At 38.6% G+C, this 25,179-nt stretch overlaps 1 protein-coding gene across 1 annotated transcript in view; it reads right to left on the bottom strand.

Moving 5' to 3' along the window:
* The window catches only part of MCM6 (minichromosome maintenance complex component 6), a 54,950-nt gene continuing 36,835 nt past the window's right edge, over positions 7,065-25,179 (bottom strand). Inside the window, exons 14-17 of the mRNA XM_021075844.1 lie at positions 17,179-17,314; positions 16,222-16,377; positions 12,440-12,579; positions 7,065-7,843 (exon numbers count right to left, since the gene is read on the bottom strand). Coding sequence (XP_020931503.1) covers positions 7,727-7,843; positions 12,440-12,579; positions 16,222-16,377; positions 17,179-17,314 — 549 coding nt within the window. The 3' untranslated portion in view covers positions 7,065-7,726. The remainder of the gene's footprint in view (positions 7,844-12,439; positions 12,580-16,221; positions 16,378-17,178; positions 17,315-25,179) is intronic.

Genomic DNA, 25,179 nt, shown 5'->3' with positions numbered 1-25,179 from the left:
AAATAAAAAAAGAAAAAATAGGATGCAGGAATCACAACTGGAAAGCAATCACTTAAATAAGCCAGTATACAGAACTACAAGAAAAAAACAAATGAACAAACAAACCTATTGTAAAACTGATGATAAACACAAGGAAAAGTTAAAGGACAAACATGAAGATGTTAAAAACGGACTTCAAAAATGATAAAATGTGCAGAAGGAAAGTAAGAAAATCTGGATTTTTTTTTTTTTTTTTAAAGAATGTAGTTGAGGAGTTCCCGTCGTGATGCAGTGGTTAACAAATCTGACTAGAAACCATGAGGTTGCAGGTTCAATCCCTGGCCTTGCTCAGTGGGTCAAGGATCTGGCGTTGCCGTGAGCTGTGGTGTGGGTGGCAGACGCGGCTCGGAGCCCATGTTGCTGTGGCTGTGGCATAGGCCGGTGGCTACAGCTCTGATTTGACCCCTAGCCTGGGAACCTCCATATTCCATGGGAGCGGCTTGAGAAAAGGCAAAAAGAAAAAAAAAAAAAAAGAATTGCAGTTGAGTCTATTTAAGTATCAGGCTAAAGCAAGCAGATATAGGAAGGGTTTAGCATATTTGAAAAACAGGGCAACCACAAATCAAAACAAACATTACATCCACAAAAACTAAAAAGACACAAGCAGAAAATAAAAGGAAATCATCCAACTAAAAAAAAGAAAGGGACCAAAGAAAAATATAGACTCAAGAGGAAAACAAGGAGTTCCCGTTGTGGCTCAGTGGTTAACAAATCCGACTAGTAACCATGAGGTTGCAGGTTCGATCCCTGGCCTTGCTCAGTGGGTTAAGGATCCGGTGTTGCCATGGGCTGTGGTGTGGGGTCACATTCGCGGCTCGGATCCTGTGTTGCTATGGCTCTGGCATAGGCCGGTGGCTACAGCTCTGATTTGACCCCTAGCCTGGGAACCTCCATGTGCCACGGGTGCAGCCCTAGAAAAGAAAAAAAGACAAAAAAAAAAAAGAGGAAAACAAGGTTTAAAATGGCAATGAATACACATTTATCAAAAATTACCTTAAATGTCAATGGAATGAATGCGCCAATCAAAAAACATAGAGTGGCAGACTGGATAGAAAACTAAGAACCTACAGTCTGCTGCATACAGGAGATTCACCTTAGGAAAAGGACACACATAAGCTCGAAGTGAGGGGTGGAAAAAGATATTTCATGTGAAAGAAAAAGACAGGAAAGAAGGAGTTACAATACTCGTATCAGACAAAATAGACTTTAAAATGAAGGCCATAACGAAAGACAAAGAAGGACACTATTTAATGATAAAGGCATCAGTTTAAGAATAGGATATTATAATCATTAATATATAATCCCCTAATATAGGAGGACCCAAATACATACAATAAATACTAAGACATAAAAGGAGAAATTGATGAGAATACAGTAATAGAAGACTAACACCCCACTCACATCAATGGACAGATCCTCTAGACAGAAAAATCAATAAGGCAACTGAGATCCTAAATGACACAATAGAAAAGTTAGACTTAATTGCTATTTTTCAGGATATTACATCCAAAAAAAAAAATCAGACTATACATTCTTTTCAAGTGCACATGGAACATTTTCAAGGACTGACTTGCATACTGGGGCACAAAACTAACATCAACAAATTTAAGAGTATAGAAATCATTTCAAGAATCTTCTCTGACTACAATGGCATGAAACTAGACATCAACCACAGGAAAAGAAATGAGAAAAAACTAATAACTACATGGAGACTAAACAAGATGCTACTAAAAAACCAATGGGTCGATGAGGAAATCAAGAAGGAAATTAAAAAATACCTCGAGGAGTTCCTGTCGTGGCGCAGTGGTTAACGAATCCAACTAGGAACCATGAGGTTGCGGGTTCGATCCCTGCCCTTGCTCAGTGGGTTAATGATCTGGCATTGCAGTGAGCTGTGGTGTAGGTCACAGACGCGGCTCAGATCTGGTGTTGCTGTGGCTGTGGTGTAGGCCAGCAGCTATAGCTCCGATTAGACCCCTAGCCTGGGAACCTCCATATGCCATGGGAGCGGCCCAAGAAATGGCAAAAAAAAAAGACTAAAAAATACCTCAAGACAAATGATAATGAAAACACAACCATTCAAAATCTATAGGATGCCACAAAAAGCAGTGCTTAGAGAGAAGTTCATAGCCATACAGGCCTTCCTCAGAAAAGAAAAATCTCAAATCAACAATTAACCTACGGCCAGGAAGATTAGAAAAACAAACAAACAAAACCTAAAGTCAGCAGTAGGAAGGAAATCATAAAGATGAGAGAGTAAATCAATAAAATAGAGATTCAAAAACCAATAGAAAACAAATCAATAAAGACAAGAGCTGGTTCTTTGAAAGGGTAAATAAAATTGACAAGCCTCTGGCCAGACTCACCAAGAAGAGACAGACTCCAAATAAAATAAGAAACGAAAAAGGAGAAATCTCAACGGATACTGCAGAAATACAAAAACCTTAAGCAAACACTATGAACAAATTTGACAATCTAGAAGAAATGTACAACTTCCTAGAAACATACAACCCACAAAAACTTAAGAAGAAACAGATTGAACAGAAGAGTCACTAGAAAGGAAATTGAATATGTAATAAAACCACTTCCTACAAATGTCCAGGACCAGAGGACTTCACATAAGAATTCTACCGAACATACAAAACACTTAATACTCGTCCTTCTTAAAAACTTTTCCAAAAGGCTGAAGAAAAAGGAACACTCCCAAAGACATTCTATGAAGCCACCATCACCCTAATACTAAAACCAAAGATACCACCAAAAAAGAAAATTATAGGCCAATATCTTTAATGAATATAGGTTCAAAAATTCTCAACAGAATTTTAGCTAACCAAACCCAAAAACATAAAAAAGGTCATACGCCATGGCCAAGTAGGATTCATTGCAAGTTCATAAGAATGGTTCAACATGTGCAAATCAATCAATATCATATACCACATTAACAAAAGAAAAATCAAAAAAGCAAATGATCATCTCAATGGATGCAGAAAAAGCATTTGACAAAATTCAACATCATTCATGATAAACTCTTACAAAGGTGGGTACAGAGTAAACATACCTTAATAAAAGCCACTCATGACAAACCCACAGCCAGTATATACTCAACTGAGAAAAGCTGAAAGCCTTTCAACTAAAATATGGAACAAGATGCCCTCTCAACACTTTCAGACACAGCAAGGACTTTCAGACAAACAAAAGAATTAAAACGTTATCTGAATTGGAAGAGAAGAGGTAAAATTGTCACTCTATGCAGATGACATGATACTATATATAGAAAACCCTAAGGAGTCCATAGAAAAACTACTCAAACTGATCAGCAAATTCGGCAAAATAACAGGATACAAGATTAACATTAGAAATTGGATGCATTTCTATATACTAACAATGAAATATTAGAAAAGGAATATAAAAATACACCTTTTAAAATTACACCCAAAAAAATTCAATACCTAGGAATAAACCTGACCAAGGAGATGAAAACTTTAAAACATTAGTCAAGGAAATTAAAAAGGATTCAAAGAAATAGAAAGACATCCTATGCTCCTAGATTGGAAGAATTAATATTGTTAAAATGGCCATACCACCCAAAGCAGTCTGGAGATTTAATGCGATTCCTATCAAATTACCCATGGCATTTTCCACAGAAGTAGAACAAATAATCCAACAATTTACATGGAACTGAAAAGACCCAGAATCGCCAAAGCAATCCTGAGGAACAAAAACCAAGCAGGAAGCATAAGACTCCCAGACTTCAGACAATATTACAAAGCTACAGTCATCCAGAGAGTGTGGTACTGGTATAAAAACAGACATACAGATCAATGGAACAGAATAGAGAATCCAGAAACAAACCCAGACACCTATGGTCAATTAATCTTCACAAAGGATGCAAAATGAGAGAAAAAAAAAAGAAAACAGTCTCTTCAACAAGCGGTGCTGGGAAAACTGGATGGCTGCAGGTAAATCAAAGGAACTAGAACACACCCTCACACCATGCACATAAATAAATTCAAAATGGCTTAAAGACTTAAATGTAAGAGAAGACACCATCAAACTCCTAGAAGAGAACATAGGCAAAACATTCTCTGACATCAACTGTACAAATGTTTTCTTAGGTCAGTCTCCCAAAGCAAAACAAATAAAACCAAAAATAAACAAATGTGTCCTAAGCAAACTTACAAGCTTTCACACAGCAAAGGAAACCATTAAAACAAAACAGAACAAAAAAAAAAGGAAACCTATGTAGTGGGAGAAAATAGTTGCAAATGATACAACTGACAAGTTTGAAACTATTATATATACATACATATAAACAACTTATCCAACTCAACAGCAAAAATAAACACAACAACCCAAACGAAAAATAGGCAGAACTGAATAGACATTTCTCCAAAGAAGATATACAGATGGCCAACAAGCACATGAAAAAAATGCTCAACATCACTAATTATTAGAGAAATGCAAATCAAAACTACTATGAGGTATCACCTCACACCAGTCAGAATGGGCATCATTAACAAGTCAACAAATAACAAAGGCTGGAGAGGGTATGGAGAAAAGGGTATCCTCCTTCACTGTTGGTGGCAAGGTAAATTGGTATAACCACTATGGAAAACAATATGGAGGTTCCTCAGAAAACTAAATATATAACATGACCCAGCAATCCCACTCCTGGGCATATATCTGGACAAAACTTTCCTTGAAAAAGACACATGCACCCCTATGTTCACTGTAGCACTATTCACAATAGCCGAGACATGGAAACAACCTAAATGTCCATTGACAGATGAATGGATTAAGAAGAAGTGGTATATATACACAATAGAATACTACTCAGCCACAAAAAAGAACAAAATAATGCCACTGGTAGCAACATGGATGTAACTAGAGACTCTCATACTAAGTGAAGTAAGTCAGAAAGAGAAAGACAAATTCCATATAATATCACTTTTATCTGGAATCTAATACACAGCACAAATGAAGCTAGCTACAGAAAATTAACTCATGGCTTGGAGAACAGACCTGTCTGCCTGGGGGCAGGGGGAGTGGGGGTGGACTGGGAATTTGGGGTTAGTAGATGCAAACTATTGCATTTGGAGTGGACAGGCAATGAGATCATACTGCAGTGCACAGGGTATATCTGATCACTTGTGATGGAACATGATGGAGGATAATGTGAGAAAGTAATGTGTGTGTGTATGACTGGGTCACTTTGCTGTACTGAAGAAATTGACAGAACATTTTAAATCAACTATAATAGAAAAAATAAAAATCTTAAAAAAAGGATGCATGATATGATTTCAGTCTTCTTAAACTCATTATGATTTGTTGTATAGCCCAATACACAATCTATCCTGGAGAATGTTCCATGTGTTTGAGAAGAATCTGTATTCCATTGCCTTAGGATGGAATGTTCTGCCTATTTCTGTTAAGTATATGTGGTCAAACATATTATTTTAGGTCAATGGTTCCTTACTGCTATTCTAGCCAACCTCTCCTTTAATGAAAGCAGGATGCTAAAGTCCCCTAATACTGTTTTGCTGTCTCTTCTCCCTTAGGTCTGTTAGTATTTGCTTTATATATTTAGATGCTCCAAGGCTTCATTTGCACATTTTCATTTTGGGGCCACATCTGTGACATGGGGCTGGGGGTCAAATAAGAGCTGCAGCTGCTGGCCTACACAACAGCCACAGCAGTGACAGATCTGAGCCACATCTGTGACATGTGCTGCAGCCTGCAGTAATGCCAAACCCTTAACACACTGAGTGAGGCCAGGGATTGAACCTGCATCCTCAAGGATACTAGTCAGGTTATTAACCCACTGCACCACAATGGGAATTCTCATACATTTTTCTTTTCTATGTGTCTTGGAGATACATTTCTATTTCAAACGTCTTGGTTTTCCTCATTTTAGTTTGTACAACCTACAGCATAGGTGTATCACAATTTATGCAGTCATTTCCTTATTGATGAACATCTGTTGGGATTTGGTTAAAAATAAATGAAATTTTTTAGATCTGTTAGCAACTTAAAATACTCAAGACTTTCCATTCATAAACAAGTAACATCTATCCATTTACTAAAATACTTGTCTAATTTTCTTCATAAAGATCTTGGACATGCTCCATCATCCATTAGCCACTTCACTTCCCTGACCAGTAACATGTAGAGGAAAGAGGTGTGTGAAAATGTAAGCGCACTCAGATGAAAAAAAAACTGATTTAGTTGTATTGATGGTCTTATTTTGCTCCAGAATCCCCACTCTTTAACAGCAGAAATGAGGAGAGGACAGGTTCACCACAAAGGAAATCATCTTTCCTGGGCTACACACTATCCTTTAGTTCAATATTTGATCAAATTCAAATTCAAATTCCTGTCAAGCTGTTTCTCTTTTCAGAACCTCCCCACCCCATTTTCTTTATCAAGCTTGAATTCAGTGCAGGGAGGGGGCTCTTTCTTGTTGTCTCCTGGGTTTTCACTACTTATTCTTCCTATCACCTGTTACAGAATGAAGTCCATGCCTTATACTAGCATCTCCTGTCTCAACAGGAAGCCTGAATCCTGTATACTGACATTTCCTTGTCCCAATTGCCTCTCCTACAGCCATTACTAAGAATGCAGTTTTCACAGGAGCTTATATCCTGTATCCACCAATTGCATAACTTCTTAATCCATTTCCAGTCTTCTATACCCTTCTGCTTTCAAGCCATTGGAATGTGAAGTTTCTATTAGTGAACTCATATACCACAGTAAACATTTCCCAACTGGCCTCACAGGCCCCAGAATATCACCTGTTGTCAAAAGCTACAACAAGAGGAACTTCTACATCATGAATATACTGATCATAGTTAAACCTCAGGGACTGTTAGTATTATAAAAAGCAATACTTTGTTCCTAGAAGAAAGCCCTAAAATTTAGAAGTGGTTTATAATATAAAAAATGACAAACTATCACTAAAAAAAGCAATTAGAAAATAATTCTGAGAGCTTGCTATGATAGAGAAGTTTAAAAAATTAAAGTGTAATGAAAAAAAGTATAATAAACCTTTTATTTTCACAAACTATCTTAAATCAAAATAAAACAAAGAGAATTGGAATTAACCTCGAAAAGTCATCTCCAACACGTTTTACATTCATACTAACAAATTTTAATAAGGACTTCTCTTCACAGGAACCTATTCCTACATGTTTACTACAATGCTGTGTTTCTACCCTCTTGCCCCATATCAAGCAAAAAGGGAAAGACTCATTTTCATGAATAAATGGAAGCATTAATTTTAGTAGACTAGAAATATATCCAATAGACAACAGCAGAAAAAAGTCACTTTGGTGGAAAAAAGCAGGGGTTGGCAATTTTAAAAAGTTATTTCCCCAATAAGATAACACACACCATAAAAGCAATGAACCTTTTCCTACACATGAAAACAAAGGTCTTAGTTATAAGAACACATAATTGTCATCAAACTTCATTCAGACAAGAAGCACACTAAACAAAAGGATAAAAACTGTGCTGGTATAAAAGTATATGACAAAAATGAGACACACAAGACCATCAAGTTGGTTTTTCTTCCTCAAAGTGTATCTTCTTGAAGCATCACTCCCAGAAGCATTTCTCTGGCCAGCAGAACTCCATCCAGACTCCAGGCTACAGGTAGAGGACCCCATTTTCTCTGGTTACCTTCAATAGCTCAATCTTCAAGCAAGTAGTTAGGGTTAACGACCAAGTAGGGGTCTTCTTCATAGCTCTCACTTCCTTCTGTGGAGCCTTTCAATCCAGCTTGGGTGAGCTCAATTAGAACATGATCCTATCAAACACAAATGTTTGTTCTCAGGTCTCCATCAGTATTATAAGAATGCCCAGGTATACAGGCTTGGCCTTTCTTCTGAATGTTTGCTGTTAACATTTTCTTTCACTTCCCCCAACAAATTCAGAAAAAGAACTATATCTTAAAATCACTATCAAGTTTCTGCTCAAATAGCTTCCCACTAGGATATAGACCTTTTCATATCATAAACCTCTTTTAGAAATTAAGAAATATTTCAGTAAGGTCAACAGACACTGTGCTTTTAATCAGGTCCCCTAGCATATTACATCAAGTACTTGTAAATTTAACTTCAAAAAAGATAAAACATAACATATGAATTTTATGACCATTCAACTCTATAAAACCCTCTGACATGATGCAAGATAGTAGGAGAAAAAGAGTGTGTGTGTGTGTATATATATATATGTATGTATGACTGGGTCACTGCTGTACAACAGAAATTGACACAACACTGTAAATCAACTATACTCTAAAAGAATAACAAAAACCAAGTAAAAGCTGCTTTTAAAAATTACAATAAATCTTTGCTCTTCTAGTTTAAGACCTTGGCAAAAAAAAACCCTCCGATAAATATGTTTATCATTCTAATAAAAGTGTTTAATTTTACTTAATATTATGCTCATTTTTAATTACTGGCCACTGAATTCTTTCATATACCATCCATTTGTAATTTGGTTAGAACTAGAATCTAAAAATAAATAACATGAAAAAGCCTTCCCTCTGATCTATTAATAAAAAAATTATTTAATTATAAATTTGACACCAGATTTCAAGCCATTATATACCTATGTCAGTCTAATTATGTCCACAAATGAGAAAGACTCCTACCCAAGGCCCATACCAAGGAACCTAGGATATAGTGATTGATTGTAAGAAGGTGGAAAAATCCCATAGAATGAACACTAATTCCGCTGAGACTAACTGGACTTTTTAAGGAAACACTTTATATACTAAAACAATTTCACAGAAAGCACATTTGATCAAGTATAAGTCTTCTAATCTTTTGTAGTGAGTTATCTCAGGTGTCAAACTTAAAAACACAAGCCAAATTTAAATCAGTTAATTTCACAATGTGTTCCAACGTGGATTTCTTGCATTAGTCTTCCATTTATTTACTTTTTTTTAAGGACCACATCCACAGCATATGCAGGTTCCCAGGCTAGGGTTGAATCGGAGCTGCAGCTGCCAGCCTATGCCAACAGCCACAGCAACAGGGAATCCAAGCCACGTCTGTGACCTACACCACAGCTCATAGCAACACTGGATCCTTAACCCACTGAAAGGCCAGGGATCGAACCACCATCCTCATGGATACTAGTCAGATTCATTTTCACTGTGCCATGACAGGAACTCCCAGCATGAGTCTTTTTATCTTAGACTTGTCCCAGGGCCACTAGGGAGGGAAAGACTGGCCTGGTGCAAACACACTGCCCACCACTACATAGACATCTCTGAACATGCACTAACCCAGTTTAGCTTTATTTTATATAAATTTATTAAATTTCTAAATAGAAAAGCTCTTTCTACCCTCCACATAACTACAGTCGTAGTCACATCTAGTAGTTTTTCAGATGAAAAACCCTGATGACACCTATGTTTATTTTTTTTCTTTATTTTCACTTTTTCCATTATAGTTTGTTTAGTGTTGTCAATTTTCTACTGTACAACAAAGTGACCCAGTCACACATATATACATTCTTTTTCTCACATTATCCTCTATCATAAATGACTAGATATAGTTCCCAGTGCTATACAGCAGGCTCTCATTGCTTATCCATTCCACATAGTTTGCATCTATTAACCCCAGATTTCCAGTCCATCCCACTCACACCCCCTTGGCAACCATAAGTCTGTTCTCCAAGTCCATGAGTTTCTTTTCTGTACACCTATAATATTTATACAGTGAGCACTATAAACTGAATTGCAATCTCTGTCATTTGAACAGAAAAAATTTAATCATTTAACAAATATGTGACCATTCTATGAGCCAGGTACCACTATAGATCCTGGGGATATAGTGTTTAACGAAAAGTCCCTGCCCTCTTGGTGCTTGCTTGTTAATAAAAGACCAACTATAAACTTAAATAAGGATTACACTGCCAGGCAATGATAATAAGCACTACAAAGAAACACATAGCAGGGTAAGGGGGTGACAGTTAAGGACAAGGCTGCTACATTGACAGGTTAGGCAAGAACTTCCTTTGAGAAAGCAACATTTGAGCAGACATCAGAATCGAGGCAGGAATCTGGGGAAAGAGATAATGGGCAAGTGCAAAGACCTTCATGCTTTGCGTGTTTAAAGAACATGATAAGGCCAACATTACTCAGCAGAATGGGCAAGGGGAAGAGGCTATGAAATGAGGTGAAATAGACTTGCCAGTGCAGGCTTCTGCAGGCCATAGCAGAGACTGGATTTTATTCTAAATGTGAGAAAAGGACTAGAAAATTGGACACTATGACAATTTGATTTGTTAAAAGATCTGTCTAGCAGCTAAGCAGACAGCTGCCTCAAGAGGGGAACAGGTGAGGCACCTGTGGAGATCTAGAGAGCTTGGGTAGATATGACGGTGGTGAGAAGAGAACAGAGAATACTCATACTCAAGGCAGGACTCATAGGATCTGATGCTAAAATAATTTGTCAGGGCAAAGTTTCACCACGGAATCAACGATGATTCTAAGTTGGCTGGCCTAAATCAACTGAGTAAATGAAAACACCTGAGGGACAACACTGTCTTGAACACATTAAATGTGAGGTGCCTACTAATTTGCAAGCAGGAAGCTGGCTATATACATGTGGAATTTAGAGCTGAAGATATAAATCTGCAAGTCAACAAAGATGGATTTACATTCATAGAACCAAATGAGGCTACTTACACAATGAATGTAAATAGAAAAGAGGTATGAGGACTAAGCACAGTTCTTCACTTAAAAAGTGACAAGAGGAGTTCCCGTTGTGGCTCAGTGGTTACCAAATCCGACTAGGAACCATGAGGTTGCGGGTTCGATCCCTGCCCTTGCTCAGTGGGTTAACGATCCGGCGTTGCCGTGAGCTGTGGTGTAGGTTGCAGATGTGGCTCGGATCCTGCATTGCTGTGGCTGTGGTGTAGGCCGGCAGCTACAGCTCCGATTAGCCCGCTAGCCTGGGAACCTCCATATGCCGCAAAAGCAGCCTTAGAAATGGCAAAAAGACACAAAAAAAAAAAAAAAAAAAAAAAAAGGTGACAAAAGAAAGACTTAGGGGAGTTCCCACTGTGGCTCAGCAATAACAAAGCTAACTATGAGTATCCATGAGGATGTGCTTTTGATCCCTGGCCCCAATGAGTGGGTTAAGGATTTGGCATTGCTGTAGCTGTGGTGCTAGCAGGCAGCTGCAAGCCTGGCAACTTCCATATGATGCATGTGTGGCCCTAAAAAAAACAAAAGGGGGGGGGCAGGGGACTCAGGAAGAAACTGAGAGGAAATAGCCAGTGAGAAGGAGTAGACACAGGAGAATATGGTAACTCAGAAGCCAAGTGAAAGAAGTATTTCTAAAAGGAGTGATCAACTAACTGTGCAGATGTAGCCTGTAAATAGGAAACACTGAGAATGACCGATGGATTTGAGTAGTAAGAAGATATGCATGCAATAGTCCTTTAAGAGAGTGGGAGAATGCCTAGGCAAAAGTAATATCATTGGCCAGTGCTGTGAGGTCGAAAAGACATAAGTAAAGAACTGTTCACTTCAGATTTGTGGCCATGAATTTAAAGTAAGAGTGGGCAGATATCTGCATGCTTTTCTCAGATATTTTTAACTGCTTAGATATAGGTTTGGGAAATGAATTAGCTGTAACTAAAGCTGGAGTTTTATCAAGCAAGTAATATAAAAAGATAATATATATCTGGAATCTAATATATGGCACAAATGAACCTTTCCACAGAAAAGAAAATCATGGACATGGAGAAAAGACTTGTGGTTGCCAGGGTGAAGGGGACTGGGAACTTGGGGTTAATAGATGCAAACTATTGCCTTCAGAATGGATAAGCAATTGGATTGTGCTATATAGCACTGGGAACTCTGCCTGGTCACTTGTGATGGAACATGATAATGTGAGAAAAAAAGACTATATTTGGTATGTGTGATTGAGTCATCTGCTGTGTAGTAGAAAATTGACAGAACACTGTAAATCAGCTATAATGGGAAAAATAAAAATAAAAATAAATAAAAAAATAAAAAGAGAATAAAGTTGAAGTATAAGAAAAGGTGGGAGTTCCCATCATGGCTCAGTGGTTAACGAATCCGACCAATAATCATGAGGTTGTAGGTTCGATCCCCGGCCCTGCTCAGTGGGTTAAGGATCCGGCATTACCATGAGCTGTGGTGTAGGTCACAGATGAGGCTGAGATCTGGCATTGCTATGACTATGGTGTAGGCTTGTGGCTACAGCTCCGATTTGACCCCTAGCCTAGGAACCTCCACATGCCTTGGGTGCAGCCCTCAAAAGACCAAAAAAAAAAAAAAAAAAAAAAAGAAAGAAAGAAAGAAAAGGTGATTATGAACTCCCAGTTAATACCAAAGAAAACATAATTCTATACATACGTAGTGGGTGAGTCGATAAATGACTTTCTCTATGATTCTCTTTTTATTTATCAGTTCTTCTTCAGAATCAATTTCTGATTCAATTTCCTTCAGGTACCAGTTAACAAGCTCACTCCTCTTTAATGCTGACTCATCCTCTTCTGCAACAACAACAAAAAGCACATTTAAAAAAGGTTAAATTATCCTTGTAGCAAACTGTATTGCTAATTCTTGTATACATAACAAGATAATGTACAGATTAAATTACTACTAACCTGTCAGAGAGCACATCTGCTCAAGTAAGGTTGGCAATTTTCCAGCATAAGCCTGAAATAACCTGTCATATTACTTGAATTAAAGTATGTGTTTCTTCAATGTGAAGAGAAAAACCTTAAAGAATAGCTATTATGAGAAACAAGTTTCTTGGGAGTTCCCTGGTGGCCTAGTAGTTAAAGATGTGGCATTGTCACTTCTGTGGCTCAGGTCACTGCTGTAGTGCAGATTCCATCTGTGGCCTAGAAATTTCTACATGTCCCAAAAATCAAAAAAACCGAACAATCACCAAAACGAATTTCTTTACACTATTACAACTTCAAAGTATGAACGTGTCAATATGCTGTCTTCAAGAGACCCACTTCAGTTCTAGGGACACATACAAATTGAAAGTGAAAGGATGGAAGAAAATATTCCATGCAAATGGAAATCAAAAGAAAGCTGGAGTAGCAATACTCGTATCAGACAAAATATACCTTAAAGTAAAGAAGGTCTAGAATTAAAGAGACAAAGAAGAACATTATATAATGTTCAAAGGATCAACCCAATTGTAAATATATAGGCACCCAACATAGGATCACCTCAAAATATAAGGCAACTGCTAACAACTTTAAAAGAAGAAATTGACAATAACACATTAATAGTGGAGGACTTTTAACACCCCCACTTATAGCAATGGACAGATCATCCAGACAGAAAATCAACAAGGAAACACAGACCTTAAATGATGCATTGGACCAGATGGACTTACTAGATATTTATAAAACATTCCATCCAAAAGCAGCAAAATACATATTCTTCTGAAGTGCACATGGAACAATTCTCTAGGACGGATAACATTCTGGGCCACAAATAAAGTCTCAGTAAATTTAAGAAAACTGAAATCATACCAAGCATCTTTTCTGACCACAACACTATACAACTGGAAATCAACAATAAGGAAAAAATGCAAAAAACACAAACACATGGAGACTCAACAACATGCTACTAAACAACCAATGGATCACTGAAAAAAATCAAAGAGGAAATTTAAAAATACTTAGAAACAAATGACAGCAAAGATACAACATTCCAAATCCTATGGGATGCAGCAAAAGCAGTTCTAAGAAGGAAGTTTAGAGCAATACAAGCCTACCTCAGGAAACAAGAAAAAGCTCAAATAAACAAGCTAACTTTACATCTAAAACAGCTAGAGAAAGAAGGACAGACAAGACCTAAAGTTGGCTGAAGGAAAGAAATCATAAACATCAGAGCAGAAATCAATGAAATAGAAATGAAGAAAACCACAGAAAAGGTCAATGAAACGAAAAGCTGGTTCTTTGAAAAGATCAACAAAATGGATAAACCCTTAGCCAGATTTATCAAGAAAAAAAGAGAGAGGACTCAAATCAATAAAATTAGAAATGAAAAAGGAGAGGTTACAATGGACATCACAGAAATACAAAGGATGGTAAGATTAATGCCCAAAACTTATAAACACCTCCTGCAGCCACAAACCAAAAAACAACCCCATCAAAAAATGGGCAGAAGATCTAAATAGACAATTCTCCAAAGACATACAGATGGCAATAAAATACATGAAAAGTTGTTCAACATCACTAATTATTGAGAAATGCAAATCAAAACTATGAGATACCACCTTACACTAGCCAGAATGGCCATCATCAGAAAGCCTACAAGTGGAGTTCCCGTGGTGGCACAGTGGTTAACGAATCTGACTAGGAACCATGAGGTTGCGGGTTCGGTCCCTGCCCTTGCTCAGTGGGTTAACGATCTGGCGTTGCCGTGATGTGGTGTAGGATGCAGATGCGGCTCGGATCCCACGTTGCTGTGGCTCTGGTGGAGGCCGGTGGCTACAGCTCCGATTGGACCCCTTGCCTGGGAACCTCCATATGCCGCAGGAGCGGCCCAAGAAATAGCAAAAAGACCAAAAAAAAAAAAAAGCCTACAAGCAATAAATGCTGGAGAGGGTGTGGAGAAAAAGGAACCCTATTACACCGTTGGTGGGAATGTAAACTGGTGCCAACAACTATGGAGAAGAGCATAAAGATTACTCAAAAAAACTAAAATTAGGAGTTCCCGTCGTGGCGCAGTGGTTAACGAATCCGACTAGGAACCATGAGGTTGCGGGTTCGGTCCCTGCCCTTGCTCAGGAGGTTAACAATCCGGCGTTGCCGTGAGCTGTGGTGTAGGTTGCAGACGCAGCTCGGATCCCGCGCTGCTGTGGCTCTGGCGTAGGCCGACAGCTACAGCTCCGATTGGACCCCTAGCCTGGGAACCTCCATGTGCCGCGGGAGCGGCCCAAGAAATAGCAAAAAGACCAAAAAAAAACCAAAAATTAAAATTAGAACTACCATATGATCCAGCAATCCCACTCTTGGGCATCTATCCAAAGAAAATCATGACTTCAAAAGATACTTGTACTCCAATGTACACTCTATACAAGAGCCAAGACATGGAAACAACCTAAATGCCTTTAAACAGAGGAATGGATAAAGAAGATGCAGTATATATACACAATGGAATATTACTTGGCCATAAAAAGGAAAGAAATAATGGTGTTTGCAGCAATATGAATGGACCTAGAAATTATCATGCTAAGTGAAGTTAGTCAATGAGACACCAACATCATTATGTAGTCACTTACATGTGGAATCTAAAAAAAGGATACAATGAACTTCTTTGCAGAACAGATACTGACTCACAGACTTTGAAAAACTTATGGTTTCCAAAGGAAACAGGTTGGGGTTTGGGGGGGGGGAGGCTGGGGGTTTGTGATGGAAACGCTATAAAATTGGGTTGTGATGATAGCTGCACAACTATAAATGTAATAAAATTCAGAGTTAAAAAAAATTAACCAATGGTCAATCGCCAAATGAAGCTTAAATTTTACCCCCGAATTCATCACTTTTCCCTCTGCCTTGTGTCCAATTAGAGCTTGAGAAAACTTGGATAGCATGGTAAGCAGTTAATAACAAGAAGTGTACTAGTATCTAGATATCACACTTTACCTACAGAGATACAAGGATTTTATTTCATTTCTAGTTTGGAATGTACTTGTGCTAATAGAGACTTTTGATACAGTTATTTGTCTATGAACCAGAAATACTCTAGGAGTCCATCCATTTTATTTTTTTTTCACACCCCCCCTTTCTTTTTTCAAGGAAAGTGCTCTCTATCCATTTTAAACAAAACCATTATAAGGAATAGCGATTTTGAATGTGTAAAAACAGTTGTTAGGTGCCTCATTACATCATCAGATCCCAAATTTGGCTTCATAAATATTAAAACAGGCCAAAGACATGGACAAGAAGGACTCCTAAATCTTTTGACAATGAACTTGTGGGGAACCATCCAGGCTGGTAGACACGCTGACACTCCCTAGCAGATTTTGTTTGCCAAAGTGAGCTTGTCCAACAATTTGTCATCCCTTCTGACAAAATAATAGTCTTTAGCAATCAGAAGTGGTTTACACAAGTATAGCTAATGCAAGCAATTTAGCATGAGAGCAGCACTAGGTACAGCCTCACCTTCTTCCATCTTTCTGAGGTGAAGCACAATAAGATTAGAGATTCGGCAGTATTCAGAGAAGCCCAGCTTTAAGGAGGCTTTCGGAACTGAATCTTGATTCATGTCTTCACTATGGCCGTTGATTCCATTTACAGGAGCAGGGCTATCAGCATGACCTAAGTGAAATATTAACTGTTTGAATCTTGTTTCTGTGCCTCCAATACCCCCTCATCCAATGTCATAAATATACCACTTAACTTTTAATACTAACTTTAAAACAAGCATATAATTAACACTCATATTTAGTAATTGCGCAAATAAATTAGAAGCACCTTTATAAATGCTATTAGTGAAGTAAAAAAGACATTTGGTATGAGACTAGACAATAAGATTTCATGATCTAAAAGTGCATCTGCATTATAGACAAATTTTTAAATTCTGTCTCTCTTAAATGTACTCAAGAAAATGTTTTTAATTCAAAAGCAAAATAATGATACAAATTAGGCCAGAGGAATTAAGTCCACTATCTCCATTTTGGTGTATTTTCTCTTTTAAGCATATATATTTTATATCAACTTTTTTTTTTTTTTGCTTTTTAGGGCTGTACCTGCGGCACATAAGTTCCCAGGCTAGGGGTCGAACTGGAGCTGCAGCTGCCATTGCAACACTGGATCCAAGCTACACCTGCAACCTATACCACAGCTTGCAGCAACACCAGTTCCTTAACCCACTGAGAAAGGACAGGGATCAAACCTGCATCCTCATGGATACTAGTCAGATTCTTTACCTGCTAAGCTACCAAGAGAACTCCCTGTATCAACTATTTAATTTTATTTTAATTTGTAAAGTTAATAAAATTTGTATCATTTTCCTCCTTTTGCTACACAGACTTCATAACTATCAGTGAGTTTTTACCATGACATCTCAGAGAACATTTCAGTCTCGAACTCCAAAAGAGTCACAAACAAACACCTCACCATTGATGCCATCTGGACTCTCATCTACCTCCATCTGGGCATCTTCTTCTTGATCCAGATTGACATCAGGTGTTTCTACACGGATGATTGATTTATTCAGTAACCTGAAAGCTTCCTTCACATGTTTAGGCTGGACCTAAACCAATTAAGATGAGATAAATCAGTAAGCCAGTCTTCTTGCTATACCAAACAGATTTTCTCCACCTGAAACCACAGTGGCATTTTTGCTTTCTCACAGTATCCCTCTCACACACACATAAAATAAGAGATAGCACCATAAATTCACCAGAATGGCTAAAGGACCAACAATACTAAGTGCTAAGAATATAGACAACTCTCATTCACTGCCGTTGCAAAGAAAAACTGATACAACCATTATAGAAAACCATTTTTCAGTCTTTACCAAACTGAGAACATGTATAATCCATGAGCCAACAATTCTACTCCTAGATACACACCCAAAAGATATATATAACATATATACAACAGTATATACAACAATACACATATATACTACATATATGCATCAGATGAATAAAAAGACATGTATATGTCATTGAAAAACCAAATTGGAAAGCACCCAAATATTATTAGAAAAACAAAACAATAATTGTGATAGATTCACTGATAGTTTGTTCTTAACTACAACTGGAAGAAAAAAAAAAAAGACTGAAAACAACCAAACTAATCACCATGGAAATATGGTTAGAATACTGTATTGCCATAAAAAAGGTTACCCTCAGAAGAGGTAGCACTGACTGCAAAGAAGCACAAAGAGAAGCTTTGGAGATGCTAGTCAGGAACATTCAACTTTATGATCTGGGTATAGGTTACATAAGAATGTTTACTGAAGGTAAACTGTACCCTTGTAATCTGTACATTCTCTGTTATGTATGTTTGGCTTCGAAACAAGAGCTTACTTGGAAGAAAAATGACAGGTCTATACTTTGAGGAGGGGAGATTGCAGTTAAGTCCCTGTGTAAATAACCAACAGTCTCTCTAAATCTATTTCCTTGCTAATGAGCTGAGCCCCATAACAACATATAACTCAGCAGAGCAGCCTCTCTCTCCATTCTTTCTTAACATATTACCACTTGCAAGAAAACTTTAAGTCATTTGAGAACAGTTAATATCAAGACATAGCCTAGTAAACTTATTGGCTAAACCTACTACAGAAAGAATAAATTGGAAAGAGAAAAATATTGTTACATACGGTGGAAAATTAATAATCAAGGGCTGGGCTCAGATTCTCCCAAAAGCAAGTTAATGTCAGAAAAATCCACAGGAAAGTATGAGCCAAGCTGTCATTCTGGTAAGGCTACAAACAAACCCTGTTGAACACAACACTCAGGAGTCAGGTAATATTATTCCCACGAACTCACCTTTGAATTTTTTGTCACTGAACTCTATGTTTCAAGTAGAGGCCAAATTTCAATCAAACATGAAATTAGGAAATCATGATTAACATTATCTCCAATGAGCCTTGAATATATTTAAGCATAAAACCAAGACTAAAAACAATGTGTGAATTAAAAGTGACAGAACACAATGTAAATGGTAAATGCCCTTAAGATAGAGGGGTACAAGAAAGCCTGACAGAGTAAATTTGTTGATTGCCTCTCGCCTGTAATAGACAAAAGTCAAAAGATCATTAATCAATCAATGGACAGGCATACTTGACTGCACAAGGGTAAATGGTAAATTATTACTTACTAAAATCAGGTAATTGAGGGAGGAGAGGAGAAAAAGTAGATGAAACATGCTAATTTTATCACTGTTCACAGGAGGGAACCAAGAGAACTAAAGGTATCATATAAAGGTATAATAATAGAAGTAACCACTAAAATAAAACACACACTTTCTGACGTCACAAAACAAAACCATACCTTCTTCCACAAACAAATCAAAAAAACACATCTACATGCAAAACGACCGGCAGAGAACATCTACTGAATGCTGGCAGAAGAACTTAAACCGCCACAAATGGCAAAAAACTCTTGACATTACTGGGTAGAACAAAAGCAAAAAAGACAAAGTGAGAAAAGGAATCAGGATGGGACTAGCATTCCTGAGAGGGAACAGTGAAAGAGAAAAGGAACCCACATCCTGGGAAGCCGCCTAACTGATGGAAAGATCAGCTGAGCTGGAGGGACCTCAAAGTTGCCGAGAAAAGCGCAGTAGCTGGACTGAGGAGGGCAAAGTACAGTGAGAGCTGCACAGATCATCTGTACCACTGCACTGGACACCACGGCCTGAGACGCTCAGGTGGGGTGCTGGGTGCTGAGACTTAGGCTCTGGAGTTCAGTCCCGGAGAGAGGACTAGAGATGGCTGTATAGGGACTGCCTCAGAGGCTAAGGAGCGGTGTGCCATGGGCTGGGGAGTGGAACACCATGGCAGAGGCAAACCGGGAGAAGGTCTGGATCTGCAGGAAAAGCAAGGTGCCACTGCTGGGAAGGGCAAGAGGAGGGGGAGTGGACCACAGGAATCTCCCTGTGCAGGTGTTCTCAGACTCTCAGAGGGCAAGGAGCCTCTGGTGCAGGCTCTGTTTGACAAGAAGCCACCTGGTCATGCTACAGGAGACCGTGCACTTATGTGCAGGTTATGGGTGGCCGGGCATCTCTGGTGTGGGCTAAAGGCAGTGGGGAGCTAAGTGTGACACGGTGCCTCTTGCGTGATCTACAGGCAGCAGGGACAGACTGCAGTGGTCTGTCTACCCATTGTCTAGGAGGCCAGTGGGAGGCGTGGCCTGCCACCAATGGGGTCCTGTGAGTGGGCTCCACCTGCAGCCCCAGTCACCTCTGGAGTCGGCAAAAAAAAAAAAAAAAAAAAAAAAAAGGCACTGCAACCAAGCATCACACGTTGTTGCTCTCACTCCCCTGGGAACATATCACCACCCGGCAGCTGCCACTGCAAAATGCTCTGGGCAGCGCCCAGACACTTGATCACTCTTCCGGCCCAAGACCCTACAACTAGGAGCAGTTGGTGCAGCACCTCCTGTGGGGGCTAAGTGGGACAAAGTGCTTCTTGCAGGGTCTACAGGTGGTGGGGGCAAACCACCACAGTTTTCTCTGACTCCATGAAAAAACTTGCGGCCCAATCACCTCAAGTGCACCAGAGAGGAGAGCATTGTGACTGAACACCACTTGTTGCTCTCACACCCCTGGGAGCACACATGCCCTGCTGCTGCTGCCACTGCCAAATGCTCTGGACACCTCATAAATCTAAGGCTCATTACCACTTTCCAGGACCCTGAAACTAAGAGTAGCCTTCACCACCTTCCTGCTCTTAAGAGCCCAGCAACCAGGCACTGACTACTAGCCCTACCCATTGCCTCGTCTCCCTGCAAACACACTCGGCACCCTGGGGTTAACAGACTACTGAAAACAAAGAAAGAGACAGCAAATATTCAAACTCCCACACCAAAAAATAGTAACCCCCCCAAAAAACACAAAGGGGTGCTCTTGCATAGAATTAGTCCTCCAAGACTACAGATTGGCTTCCCTAAACTCACCATAAAAATAAAAACATAAGCAAGATGTAAGAAGCTCAGAAACCATTCCCAGTTAAAGGAACAGAATTCACCTGAAGCAGCAAACAATGAAACAGGCCTCTGCAGTATGACAGACATTGAGCTCAAAAGAGAGACAGCGAAAATACTGAAGGAATTAAGGCTGAATATCAAGGAATTAAGAGCAGATATGAACAGTAATGCAGATTCCTTTAGAAAAGAACTAGAAAACATCAGGAGGAACATAGAAAAGTTAGAAAATTCATTTGCAGAGATGTAATCTGAACTAAAGGCACTAAAGATAGAATGAATAATGCAGAGGAACAAATTAATGACTTGGAAGATAGAATAATGGAAATCACCCAATCAAGACAGCAGACAGAAAAGCAAATGAAAAAACATGAAAGCAAAATAAGAGATTTATGGGATAATATAAAGCAGGCCAATACATGCCTAATAGGAATTTCAGAAGGAAGAGCAAAAGAAAAGGGGATTAAAAATATATTTGAAGAAATTATGTCTGAAAATTTTCCAAATCTAAAGGAAACTGATATAAGATACAGGAAGCACAGAGGGCTCCAAACAAGTTGAATCCACTCCAAGATATATTATAATAAAAATGGCAAAAGTTAAAAAGAGGATTCTAAAGGCAGCAAAACAAAAACAAAGAGTTAATTATAAGGGAACCCTCATAAGGCTATCAGTTGATTTCACTAAAGAAACACTACAGGCCAGAAGGGAGTGGCAAGGCACATTCAAAGTTCTGAAAGGAAAATATCTGCAGCCTAGAATACTCTATCCAGCAAGAATATCATTTAAAATGCAAGGGGAGGAGTTCCCGTCGTGGCACAGTGGTTAACGAATCCGACTAGGAACCATGAGGTCGCGGGTTCGGTCCCTGCCCTTGCTCAGTGGGTTAACGATCCGGCGTTGCCGTGAGCTGTGGTGTAGGTCGCAGACGCGGCTCGGATCCCGCGTTGCTGTGGCTCTGGCGTAGGCCGGTGGCTACAGCTCCGATTCAACCCCTAGCCTGGGAACCTCCATATGCCGCGGGAGCGGCCCAAGAAATAGCAACAACAGCAACAACAACAACAACAACAGACAAAAAGACAAAAGACAAAAAAAAATAAATAAATAAAAAATAAATAAAATGCAAGGGGAAATAAAGAATTCCTCCAACAAACAAAAGCTAAAAGAGTACAGCACTACTAAACCCTTTCTAAAAGAAATACTGAAATGGCTTCTCTAAATAAAAAAAGAAGAAGAAATAGGATGGAGGAAACCACAACTGGAAAGCAATAATTTAAAAAGCCAGTATACAGATCTGAAAGAGGGAAAGGGAAAAAAAAAAAAAAAACTACTGTAAAAGCAATGATAAACACAGAACAGCAAAAGGACAAACATGAAGATTTTAAAAAAGGACTTCACAATCATAGACTGTGGGGAAAGAAACTAAGAAAACATATGGAGTTCCCATCGTGGCACAGTGGAAGCGAATCCGACTAGGAACCATGAGGTTTCAGGTTTGATCCCCGGCCTCACTCAGTGGGTTAAGGATCTGGTGTTGCCATGAGCTGTGGTATAGGTCACAGACATGACTCAGGTCCTGGGTTGTTGTGGCTGTGGCTAACAGCTGTAGCTCTGATTCGACCCCTAGCTGGGGAACCTCCATGGGTGCAGCCGTAAAGAGCAAAAAATACTCTTTTTTTTTTTTTTTTTTCAAATAATCTGTTTTAGCCTAAACAGGCTAAAGAGAGCAGATACAGGAAGGGGTTAACATATTTAAAAAGCAGGACAGGAGTTCCTGTCATAGTGCAGTGAAAATGAAACCAGCTAGCATCTACAAGGTTGTGGGTTCGATCCCTGGCCTTGCTCAGTGAGTTAAGGACCTGGCATTGATGTCAGCTGTGGTGTCAGTCAGACATGCCTAGGATCTGGCATTGCTGTGGTTGTGGCATAGACCAGCAGCTACAGCTCCAGTTAGACCCCTAGCCTGGGAACCTCCATATGCCATGGGTTTGGCTCTGAAAAGCAAAAAAACAAAAAAAAGCAACACAGGGGAACCACAAATCAAAACCAAACATTGCATTCACAAAAACTAAAAAGAAAAGTACTCCTATTCACAATAGCCAAGACATGGAAACAACCTGAATCTCCAATGACAGATGACTGGATTAAGAAGATGTGGTATATATATACAATGGAATACTAAGCCATAAAAAAGAAAATCATGCCGTTTGCAGCAAAAGTATGCTGCAAAAGCAGTACCGAGAGGGAAATTCATAGCAATACAGGCCTTCCTCAAAAATGAAGAAAAATCTCAAATCAACAACTTGACCCATCACCTAAATGAATTAGAAAAAGAAGAACAAACAAAACCTAAAGTCAGCAGAAGGAAGGAAATCATAAAGATCAGAGAGGAAATCAATAAAATAGAGATTCAAAAAACAATAGAAAAAAAATCAATAAAACCAAGAGCTGATTCTTTGAAAAGGTAAACAAAACGGACAAACCTCTGGCCAGACTCCCGAAGAAGAGGAGAGAAAAAACCCAAATAAACGAAATAACAAAGGAAAAAGGAGAAATGACAACGGATACTGCCGAAATACAAAAAACCATAAGAGAATACTATGAATAACTGTATGCCAACAAATCTGAAAACCTACAAGAAACGGACAACTTTCTTGAGACTTACAGCCTGCCAAAACTGAATCAGGAAGAAATAGACCAACTGAAAAGACCAATCAATAGAAATGAAATTGAGTACATAATAAAAACACTCACTGCAAATCAAACTCCAGGACCAGATGGCTTCACAGGCAAATTATACCAAACAAAGAACTTAAACCCATCCTCCTTAAACTTTTCGAAAAGATTGAAGAAGGAACACTCCCAAAGACATTCCATGATACCACCATCACTCTAATACCAAAACCAGACAAAGATACCACCAAACAAGAAAACTATAGGCCAATATCTTTGATGAATATAGGTTCAAAAATTCTCAAAAAAATTTTGGCCAACCAAATTCAACAACATATAAAAAGATCATACACCACGACCAAATGGGATTCATCCCATGTTCACAAGGATAGTTCAACATAACAGAGATCAATGTCATATACCACAGTAACAAAAGAAAAGTCAAAAACCACATGCTCATCTCAATAGATGTAGAAAAAGCATTTGACAAAGTCCAACATCCATTCATGATAAAAACTCTTACAAAAGTGGGAAGAGAGGAAACATACCTTAACATAATAAAAGCCATTTACGACAAACCCACAGCAAATATAATACTCAGTGGAGAAGAGCTGAAAGCCTTCCCACTAAAATCTGGAACAAGACAAGGATGCCCACTCTCACCAATTTTATTCAACATAGTATTGGAAGTTCTAGCCACAGCAGTCAGACAAACGAAAGAAATAAAAGGTATCCAAATTGGAAGAGAAGAGTTAAAGTGTCACTGTGTACAGAAGCCATGATACTATATATAGAAAACCCCAAGGACTCAACTCAAAAACTACTTGAACTGACAACAAATTCAGCAAAGTAGCAGGACATAAGATTAACATCCATAAACCAGCGGCATTTCTGTATACTAACAATGAAATATCAGAAAAGGAATACAAAATAAAATACCTTTTAAAATTGCACCCCAAAAAAATCAAATACCTGGGAATAAACCTGACCAAGCAGGTGAGAGACTTATATGCTGAGAACTTAAAACGTTAATCAAGGAAATTAAAGAGGATTCAAAGAAATGGAAAGATATTCTATGCTCCTGGGTGGGAAAATTTAGTATTGTAAAAACGGCCATACACACAAAGCAATCTACACATTCAATGCAATCCCTATCAAGTTACCCATGACATTTTTCACGGACTACAACAAACAATTCAAAAATCTACAGGGAACCATAAAAAACCCAGAATTGCCAAAGCAATCCTGAGGAACAAAAAGCAAGCAGGAGGCATAACTATCCCAGACTTCAGGCAATATTATAAAGCCAGTCATCAAAACAGTGTGGTACTGGTACCAGAACAGACATACAAACCAATGGAACAGAAAAGAGAAGCCAGAAATAAACCCAGACACCTATGGTCAATTAATCTTCAACAAAGGAAGCAAGAATAGAAAATGGGAAAAAGACAGTCTCTTCAGCAAGTGGTGCTGGGAAAACTGGACAGCAGCATGTAAATCAATGAAACTGGAACACACCCTCACACCATGCACAAAAATAAATTCACAATGGCCTAAAGACTTAAACATAGGAAAAGACACCATCAAACTCCTAGAAGAGAACATAGGCAAAACATTCTCTGATATCAACCTTACAAATCTTTTCTCAGTTCAGTCTCCCAAAGCAATAGAAATAAAAGTAAAAATAAACCAATGGGACCTACTGAAACTGACAAGCTTTTGCACACAAAAGAAACCATTAAAAAAGGACAACTTACAGAATGGGAGAAAATAGTTTCTAATGATGCAA

Source organism: Sus scrofa, chromosome 15 (assembly GCF_000003025.6).
Source record: "Sus scrofa isolate TJ Tabasco breed Duroc chromosome 15, Sscrofa11.1, whole genome shotgun sequence".
Lineage (NCBI taxonomy): Eukaryota > Metazoa > Chordata > Mammalia > Artiodactyla > Suidae > Sus > Sus scrofa.
The sequence above is the reverse complement of the archived record's forward strand: the minus strand, read 5'-3'. Positions and strand labels throughout refer to the sequence as shown.